At 36.3% G+C, this 10,850-nt stretch overlaps 1 protein-coding gene across 1 annotated transcript in view; it reads left to right on the plus strand.

Annotated features, from left to right (window-relative positions):
- The window catches only part of MAP3K2 (mitogen-activated protein kinase kinase kinase 2), an 85,214-nt gene that overhangs the window by 65,065 nt on the left and 9,299 nt on the right, over nt 1-10,850 (plus strand). The window contains exons 14-16 of the mRNA XM_045066531.1: nt 339-470; nt 4,177-4,306; nt 10,070-10,247. Of these exons, the coding sequence (XP_044922466.1) occupies nt 339-470; nt 4,177-4,306; nt 10,070-10,247 (440 nt within the window). The remainder of the gene's footprint in view (nt 1-338; nt 471-4,176; nt 4,307-10,069; nt 10,248-10,850) is intronic.

Consider the following 10,850-nt stretch of genomic DNA (forward strand, 5'->3'; position numbering starts at 1 on the left):
GAAGCATTTTTACTAAATAAATATAACACAGTAGAATTTTTTATTTTTCTTCATACAGATTATTTGCAAAATAAATCAGTCTGTAATTAGATATATTTATTTACTTTGTACTGTGAATTGTTTTTCTCATTAAGTGCTCATATTCCTAATCTGATTTATTTTTGCTTTAATATACCATCAAGGACTATTAAAAAAGTTACTGTTTAGAGACTTTAAAATGTTTATTCCTTGGGAAGTAAAAATTTCAGAATGAGATCACCTTGATGGTCCATGAAGTTCAAATGTTTTGCTTTTACTAGCAGTGCTTTAAAGACTTAACAGTGAGTTCTGTCTTTCAGGAAGTAAATGCACTTGAGTGTGAAATTCAGTTGTTGAAAAATTTGCTGCATGAGCGAATTGTTCAGTATTATGGCTGTTTGAGGGATCCCCAGGAAAAAACACTTTCCATATTTATGGAATATATGCCAGGGGTAAGTTAGTATATCATTTGAAAATAGACATCTTCTCTTTAAAGTCTTAGATGAGGAAAGAAAAACAAGAACTTTGATTATAAAATGTAAAACTATAAGGACATTTTGGAAGTTTTGAATTACAGCTGGGTAATATAATTTTGTTCAGTATCTTCATTTATCTTTGTATTTTTAAACTCATTTTTATTTTTATGTATTTTTTTAATTCATTTAAAAAAATGCTGAGGTGTACTAAAATAGGTTACATCCTCAGATTTCTCTAAATGCTCTTAAAATAACCATAGTAGCTGTTTTAATGAAACCAGGATCCAGTCCAGGATCACACATTACCTTTAACTGTTATGTCCCTTACTTCTTTTTTAATCTAGAACATTTTTTTTTTTTTTAAAGGTTTTATTTATTTATTTGACAGAGAGACATCACAAGTAGGCAGAGAGGCAGGCAGAGAGAGAGAGAGGAGGAAGCAGGCTCCCTGCTGAGCAGAGAGCCCGATGCGGGACTTGATCCCAGGACCCTGAGATCATGACCTGAGCCGAAGGCAGTGGCTTAACCCACTGAGCCACCCAGGCGCCCTAATCTAGAACATTTTTACATGACATATATTTGACAGAGACTAGGCTAGTTCTATTGACAATCTCATCTCATAGATTTCTCTGATTGCATCCTCATGGTGGTGTTTAATTTGTTTCTTTATCCTCTTATTTCCTATTAACTCCAAGTTAGATCTGATATCTAAATTAGATTAGGAGACATACAATTTCTGGTGGTTCACTATTAGTGATACGAAGAATGAATGTTGTATTAGGATGATTGACATCTGGATTTCTCCAGTGTAAAGTTTTGTATTTTTCTGAAGACCAGAAAGTAATCTGAGCTATTAGTAATGGCATATAAGAATATCTAGTTCCTGGGGTTCCTTGGTGGCTCAGTTAAGTGTCCAACTCATGGTTTCAGCTCAGGTCATGATCTCATGGGGTTGAGATTGAGCCTTGTGCCCCACATCCAGCTCCACTCTCAGTGGGCAGTGAGTCTGCTTGAAGATTCTCTTCCTCTGCCCCTCCCCACTTGTGTGCTCATGTTTTCTCTCTCACCCCCATCTGTCTCCCTCTGTCGCTCAAATAAATAAATCTTTTTAAAAAAGAGTATCCAGTTCCATTTCAACCATTTATCTAAGGTTTTTTAAGACAGATTGGTAATCATTGCCCGAGTCAGTAGTTTCAGTAGGAGTTGCAAAATGTGACTTGTCAACTGTCATTCCTTCTATGTTATTTTTAGTATTTGTAGGGTACATTTTAATAATTGATTTTCAAGATGGTGTTATACTTACCCCTTTAAAAATACATGTATTCATATAATTTAACAGGTAATATATTAGGAAAAGATTTGATTTATGGGTCTTTAAGTGGATTGTTTATTAGAATTATATGTTTCGGGGCACCTGGATGGCTCAGTGGGTTAAGCCTCTGCTTTTGGCTCAGGTCATGATCTCAGGGTCCTGGGATGGAGCCCCCACCTCAGGTTCTGTGCTCAGCTGGGAGCCTGCCTCTTCCCTCTCTGCCTGCCTCTCTGCCTACTTGTGACCTCTCTCTCTGTGTCAAATAAATAAATAAAGTCTTAAAAAAAAAAAAAGAATTATATGTTTCCTGCATCAGGTTGCAGTTTAAGCTTATGGGTCAGTAAAAACTGTGGATCAGTATCTGGTAGTGGTGGTCATAATCATCCTGTTTCACAAGATCAGCAGTTAATTTCTTTCTTATCATCATGAATAATTAATTGTTTATTTCAAAGATCCTGTTGACAAAGTAAATTTGTTTTTTTAAATTCCTTTGGAAAACTGATGGGTGGGATGTATTAAATGCCATAGAAATTTTGAAGATTTTTGACCAATATATATTTAAATTAGAAACAAAAGGATAATTCTGAATAGGTGTGAATAGGGATCCAGATTCTTGAAGATAAGATTAAATGGTTAATTGGCTAGAACTGATTTACATCACAAATGGAGATGAGTAATCTTATAGATTTAGCAATCTTAAAACTAAGCTAGGACTATTCAGGAAGAGTTATTAGATCATGTTTCTCATTTAGCTCTGCTTGGTTTTATAAGAGCAACTATCTCTTCAAAGTATAGGCTGTCACTGAAATAATTTTACTGAAATAATAGTTCATCAACAATCTTAAAATGAATTATACATATGCCAAGTTTCATATATGGGCCAGACCTACATGATCTTAGCCTTACTGAATTTCCAAGTTTGTGAATGATGCTACATATTTTCTCTCATTAAATTTAGTATGATGGATCTCTTTGTGCCCTAGATTTCATGCTTTGCTCAGATTGTTGTTCTATTTCTCAGTTTTCCCAAATGTAGCATTCTCTTCCTTAGTTTATCTAGAACTACTTTCAGAACAGAACCATAACTTTATTTTCTGTCCCTGGACTATCAGTTGATTTCTCGGATACGAGAGTTTTTTGCTGGCACAGTACTTGCAACGCATTCTGCTTGTCACACTGAAGAAGAGAACTCTTTTTTTGGTACATGGGAGTAAATAGCACCAGTGGAGCTGTTAGCAGCCAGAAGCCACTGGCCCAACTGCCCAAGGCCCAGAAGAGCCTTAAGTCTGTCACTCATTTTGCAGCCTACAAGTATTTAGGGGCTTATTATTTGGACAACTCAGTTCTAGGCATGTTATTTTGTGTATTACTACAAGTAGAGACACAGTAAATAGACTGAACAAACAAGCCACATTGACTTACAGGTGCTTGGCTGCTTAAGGCTTTCCACACATGTGTTTGCAGGTGTGAGTCAGCAGAATTGCATCTTGCTGTCCCGTCCCTTCAGGGATTGCTCATGAATATTGGAAACAGCAAATGGTTAAACCTATAAAGTCTAGGGGATCTACTTTCATATAATATAGTACACCGCAGTCTAGAACTCAAGGAAAGGCAGAAACATTTGGATATATTCTCTGTTTAAAAGAAAAGATTCTGTCCTTCAGGAAGAATTTTATTCCCATCTTTTAAAATGGTGATTAGTCATCAGATTCTCACATTGGAATCTAGAGTAGGGAAGGTTTTTCAAAATTCAAGTGCCAGGGTCTCACCTCAGAGTGATTCAGCATTCTCAGAGATGGCACCTCATCCTGCCTTAAAAAACATGTAAGAAAATTTGAAATTCTTCTTTAATACATTTTCACATGTTTTAAACTAGAATGTTGAGTATAAAAGAAAAACTTTAAAAATCTCATATGTGTTTTGACTATTTAATCATATCCATTCTTTCTCTTAAGAAGTAAAGTAGCAGATAGCAAACAAAATAAATAAGATTCAAGTAGGGAATATGGAAAAGAGCAAGCAGGAAAAACAAAAATACATTCAGGGCAAAAAAAGCAAGAATTTAAAAAACATGATTTCAAGGAACAAGAGATAGAACCAACATAATCATGGAAACAAGGTCATCAATCAAAAAAATAGTTTAAAAGGCTTCTTTCAACTATGACCATATTCTTCCACAGTTCTAGTCAGGGAATATAGTAGAGTTTTTATGTTGCATTAGGTGGCATATAATGTCCTTACTGAGAATTCCTGTACTCTTCAGCTAAAGCCTCCCACTCACAAACTGCGGATCCTTTAAAAAATAAAGATTTAATAGTAGTTTTTATTTCAAACCATACTATAGTTTTCTTTTGTTTTCTTTTATCTTAGGGTTCAATTAAGGACCAATTAAAAGCATATGGAGCTCTTACTGAGAATGTGACTAGGAAATATACCCGTCAGATTCTGGAGGGCGTACATTATTTGCACAGTAATATGATTGTTCATAGAGATATCAAAGGTAAGTAATGAGGTATTTTTTTATTTTACTTACACAGTTTTTTTGGTGACTCTGAATGAAACAAGTGATATGAGTGAGAAATTTAGCATTTAGATTACTACGTCTGCCTTTAAAACATCTTAGGAAGCAATTCTGCTTTCTCACTGACACAGTCAATGTTCCTACTTGTCCTGATGTTCACATCTCCACAAGTGGGTAGATCATCTCTGGGGGGTCCACAACATCAGTAAAGTTCAGATGATCATGAAAATGAGACTATGTTTTCATACATAGGACATAGCATTAGAATATAGTGGTTAAGAGTAGGGGCTCTGACATCAGCTGGCCTGATGCAGATTTGGACTTGATCCATCATTGTATAACCTTGGACAAGACACATAATCTCTCTATGCCTCAGTTCCTCATTTTTAAGGAAGATAATAATAGTGTCTAACTCCAGGTTTTGTATGAATTAAATGATTTAATGTATATAATATGCTTAAAACATTGTATTTAGAAAACACTCAAAAGTTAGCTATGCTGATGACATACTTTATGTTGAGATCATATTTTTAAAGCCATGGGAATGGACGTCATTACCTAGGGAGAGAATAAGAAGAGGAAAGGAGAGAGGCCAAGACTTGAGCTTTGATGAACTCAAGCTCAGTTAAACTCACTTTTTAAGACTCTAAAAACTCAACAGTTTTCAGGGAGCAGGTATGTAAGGAAGTGCATGATGTGAGAAAAAAGCAATTGGCTGAGGTGTTTCAAATTTGAGAGTGCTTAAAACTTTGTACCGCAGAGCATACCCAGAGGTCTGATTCTGTAAATATTGGGTTGTGACTCACATTTAAAGATCACTTTATGGCGCACCTGGGTGGCTCAGTGGGTTAAAGCCTCTGCCTTCGGCTCAAGTCATGATCCAGGGTCCTGGGGATTAAGCCCCAGATTGGGCTCTCTGCTCAGCAGGGAGCCTGCTTCCTCCTCTCTCTCTCTGCCTGCTTGTGATCTCTGTCTGTCAAATAAATAAATAAAATCTTAAAAAAAAATAAAGATCACTTTATTTAATCAGTCAGTAAGAATAAATACGCACACACATGCAGCTGACCCTTGAACAACACAGGTTTGAACTATGTGGGTCCTCCTATTTGTGGATTTTTTTTTCATATAAACTGTAGTACCATAAACGTATTACTTCTTTATGACTTTAACATTTTCTTCTAACTTACTTTACTATAAGAATATAGTAGATAATACATACAATATACAAAATACATGTTAAATGTATGTTATCAGTAAGGTTTCCAGTCAGCAGTAGGCTGTTAGTAGTGTCACATCATAAATATGGTCATATTCAGACCAAAGAGACATTTCTACCCAGTTTCTGGTGACAAAGTAAAATCTGCTGCAGAATGCCTGAGCCAAATTGCTTGTATGGGATGGAGCTTGCTAGTGAGTCTGAGAGAACAAGGACATGGCTCATGTTCTAAAAGAAATAGGAACCTTTCACCTCAAGTTCTGTCCAGCATAGACCTTACAAGTCAAGTGATAGTTTAAAGAACCACAAAGGGAAATTGTTTGAGTGAATTATTCTATTAGGAATAGGCTCTATTCAAGCCAGTTTCTCTTGCTTTCATAATGAGAAAAGGTACAGGAACTGAGGACAGCAACCCCTCAGGGGATCCTCATCTAACCTTGCCAGGAAGAGTGATAAACTATTCTGGTAAATGAGGTTGGAAGCAAGCAGATTTATAAGAGAAAAACTAGATATAAAATTGGATACGCAATATGATCTCAAGCTTGCAAAATTAAAGTATGACCTAGGAAAAGAATTTCCATATAATTAAGTGATTATTTCGAAATAGCAGGATGAGTGATGATTGTTTTCATTTGTGTGCTTTTTACTTTTTCTGTATTTCCCAAATTTTTATAATGTGCAACTTTTTTTTAGTAATTTTTAAAAAAAATTTATTTGACAGATCACAAGTAGGCAGAGAGGCAGGCAGAGAGAGGAGGAAGCAGGCTCCCTGCTGAGCAGAGAACCTGATGTGATGTGGGGCTCAAAGTGATGCAGGGCTCAATCCCAGAACCTGGGGTCATTACCTGAGCTGAAGGCAGAGGCTTTAACCCACTGAGCCACCCAGGTGCCCCATAATGTGCAATTTTTATTTATTTTTAGTTTTGATTTTTTTTTCTCATTGCACAATTTTTTTTTTTTTTTTAGATTTTTTAAAAATAATTTATTTGACAGAAATCACAAGTAGGCACAGAGGCAGGCAGAGGGAGAGAAGGGGAAACAGGCTCTCTGCTGAGCAGTGAGCCTGATGCGGGGCTCCATCCGAGGACCCTGGGATCATGACCTGAGCTGAAGGCAGAGGCTTTAACCCACTGAGCCACCCAGCTGCCCCTCATTGCACAATTTTTATATGGTGAGGGAAAGGGAAAGATAGTTGGTTTCTTTTAAAGTTTAAACCCACAGGGGCGCCTGGTCTTGGAATCAAGTGCTCCATCAGGCTCCCTGCTGGGCAGGAAGCTTGCTTCTCCCTCTCACACTCCCCCTGCTTGTGTTTCCTCTCTTGCGGTGTCTCTCTGTCAAATAAATAAATACATAAAATCTTTAAAATAAATAAACCCATGAATTCATAATGAAACTTAAAAACTATTGATTATTGTTGCTAGAGAACCAATTTGTTATTCCATAATAAGGTTCCTTTACTTTGCTTTTGTGTTACAGACTACTACAGAGGACTAAATCCTAGGTGAAAGGAAACTTACCTTTATAGAAGCATATTGGCTAACAAATGAAAAAGGAATAATAGCATAGTGCCATTTTGCAACCACTAAGGAATTACTAGATATAAGTACTAAATATGAACAATTGTTGACATCACTAAAATGTTGCTGGAGATAGTCCAGCATTATGTACTTCTTATTTGTAGAATAATAACATCATCTACGTAAACATTTTTGCCAAAGAAATTGGACCTGAATCTGATCAAGCGTGTAGATTCAGCTACTGAGTTTTAGAACATATATAGGACAGAGGAACATGTTAAATGACTCCTTAGGATGGAGTCAGCAAGATCTAGACCATAAGAAAGCTGTAGGAAATAACTTAGATTCATCATAAATTATGAAGAAAAAAGACATTAGAGGGAACGTTAGATTAGGAAAGACTTAAAAGGTAATTCAGTGAGTCTCAGTGTATGGACTTTATTTGGATTCTGATTTTTTTTAAATGTTAAAAATAGTATATGCTTAATAATATTAAGAAGTTATTTTCCATTCTTTTAGGTGTGATAAGTTTATATTTTAAAGACCTACAGTAAACTATTTGTTGATTGTAATGTGTTGAATTTGCTTCTGATAATGAGAAGGAGGAGGGAGTGGCTAGCAGTATGTGTGGTGGGGGAAGATTGCCCTGGTGGTTGTTGGGGCTGGATCATGGGTACATATACTATCTTGTCTGCTTTTGTATGTTTGAAAAGTCTCCTTAAAAGCTTACTTTTTTTTTTTTTTTAAGATTTTTATTTATTTATTTGACAGAGAGAGATCACAAGTAGACAGAGAGGCAGGCAGAGAGAGACAGAGAGGAGGGAAGCAGGCTCCCTGCTGAGCAGAAAGCCCGATGTGGGGCTCGATCCCAGGACCCTGGGATCATGACCTGAGCTGAAAGCAGAGGCTTTAACCCACTGAGCCACCCAGGCGCCCTAAAAGCTTACTTTTAATGTAGTTAAAATGAGCTTTAAAAAATTAGTAAGTTATTTTGGGAGCTTGGCTATACACTTTCTCTTCAGCCCTTCATATGAGTTTACTCATTGGTTTACTACTGCTGATTATTTCATGGCTCTCCCAGTCTGTGACCTGCTCAGGACTGCTCCTTCCCAGCTCACAGACTGAAAAAACTGGTTTGTTTGTTGCCCTTCCTTTGGCTAAATACTTTATAGGCAGTGGCTTTTTTTTTGGCAGTGGCTTTTTTTGACAGAATCTTTCTGTAAGTTTTAGATGATAGGAGATACTAAATAGGCAGTACTTTTGTTGAAGGTCTGGTACCATGGCATGCTTAGGCTTATGGTATGCAGAGAATGGATCCAGCATTCTCTCTGGGAGAGAGGCTTTGGGGAGCCATGTTAACTAGCCGTGTTAACTAGCCTATTAACTAGGCTGGGGAATTTTCTGGGAGAACAGAAAGACAAGTACAGAAGTCCATGGTGGGGATGAACAGTCTGTATTCTCTCTGTTTTATAATGCAGATTTTTCTCTACTATTCACTCTGTGTTTTAGAGGCCATTAAAAAAGGATAAAGGGACAAATAAGGAGTTCTTTTAAAAAAACATGGTTAAGCTTATATAAGACTTAAAATAAGAATAAAAATAATTTATGTAAGATGGAAACCAGCTTTATAATCCTAGAAGATTGAGTTCAAAAAATGATAGAAGGGAAAAAAAATAATGATAGAAGGGAGAAACAAGAATAAAAAGTAAATGAATCCAGCATCCAGATCTTGATTTCTGATACCATTCGCCACTAAAAGGAACCAGGGCTTCTTGGAGGAATGACAGATTCTAGGACGGGTGGAGGAAATACACAGGTTGAAGCCAGAGCATCCTTAAGCACCAAAAAGTAAGAAAATGCTTTAAAAACAAAAAAAACCCAAACCAAATAAGAATGCAATGATTCAGGGTATGGCAGAGGGACACAGAATCCAATTCAAAGAGCTCCCAATGGCCAAAGCTGGAACAACTTGAGCCAAAAAATAAAGTCATATTTGATTATGACTCAGAGTATAAAATATCTATGTGGTCATACTGATATAAATGAAAGGTTGAATGAATAAATGCAAGAAAGGAGACAAATATACCATACAGAGTAATTACAAATAATTTATGTAGCTACTCAGCCTGGAGCATAAATCCTCACACCTTGATTGTGGGCTGTGCGTTGTGAACTTCTTCCAAAGAGTGCTGTATGGAAAGAGGGGAAGGGTAAATCACCGTGGGGAGTTCAGCAAACTCTATCTCACACCCTGTGATCAAGGTCCATTTATAGTAAATAGATAAAATATTTATAGTAAATAAAAGTAAATAAAATAAAAATAAAATTTCATAAAACTAAAATTTTAAAACAGAAAGGTCAAAGCTTACTTAGAAGAGAGATTAAATATAGAGACATTGAGAAACAAAATTAGTATAAAACAAAATCCAATACTAAGAAAAACTGGAATGTAAGATAAGTAACATTAAATTACAGTAGAGGGCCCTGGGGCTAATAATAAATTATATGTTTATTTAAAAAAGATATAAAAAAATTACAGTAGAGGGGAAGGTGCTAGAAGTTGTTGATTATGAAGGTTCCATAGGAAGTTCCTGAGGAGAGCTAGCTTCTCAGGGAAATGAGCTGCAAAATGGGCTTTGTCACAGAGAAACTGGGGCTGAGAGCCTTTGTTGCTTTCTGTATCCTCCTCTGAGCTTCACATTCTTAGCCCTTTTCTCCTTTTTCTTCTTTGTCATCCTTACCTCCTACTGGCCCCAGCCCTTATCACTTATGAGCCTTCTTAGGTGCTAAAGCATACACAGCTGACTCTAAAAATTTAGTTTGTGCAGTAAATTCTTAATGAGCCCTGGTTGTATGACTGGCATTATACCAGGTACTGTTGGGAAGACAAAAAGCAGCCTAATTTTGGAGACAGACTGATGAGTCTACTAAGTAATTATTTGCCATTTTTTTTTTAAATTGCAAACGGCCAAAAAAAGTAATGAATTGAGGATGTTTTCATATTTTTAGGTGCAAATATTCTGCGAGATTCAACAGGCAACGTCAAACTAGGAGATTTTGGGGCCAGCAAACGGCTTCAAACCATCTGTCTTTCAGGGACAGGGATGAAGTCTGTCACAGGCACACCATACTGGATGAGCCCTGAAGTAATTAGTGGAGAAGGCTATGGCAGAAAAGCAGACATCTGGTAGGTTTTGATGTTAGGTTTGCCTATGTGCTATGGTGAGTGCTGTGAATTGGGTAAGACGGATGAATCACAGACCTGTACCCCTGAAACAAATAACATATTATATGTTAATTAAAAAAATAAAAACCAAAAACACTTGCCTTCGCACATAATTTCACCCAAAATGGAAGTTACTGAGCCAGATTTAAATGATCTTTGGTAGTTTTGAAGTAGGATGCCAGGAATACTTTTGTTTTAATTTTTTTCTCTTTTTGGCTTAATAATTAGCTAAGTAAATGGAGTTCTTGAGCCTGTCTTCCTTTCTTCGGGGAGGGTTTCATCTAAAGCAGATTCCAGCATTAGAAAACTGTCTTTGTTTTCTATCCCTGAGGAACTTTAAGAGTTACTAATCCTTTTTGTTAGTATCATGTAATTCAGTTATCTTTAATTAATAATTTTAAGTTAAAAAATAAAGCGGCTGTTTCCTGCTTCCCACCCAGAATTGTGTTTAATAGATATTCATTTTAGGCACCTAATGGCTGAAAGAATTTCTAGTGTTTGTGTTCTTTGTAATAAGATAAACACAAAAAACTATGTTTAATGTCAATTTAGAAAATTATATAA

This window comes from Mustela putorius, unplaced genomic scaffold (genome assembly GCF_011764305.1).
Source record: "Mustela putorius furo isolate JIRA1106 unplaced genomic scaffold, ASM1176430v1.1 tig00003867_pilon_pilon_pilon, whole genome shotgun sequence".
Taxonomy (NCBI): domain Eukaryota; kingdom Metazoa; phylum Chordata; class Mammalia; order Carnivora; family Mustelidae; genus Mustela; species Mustela putorius.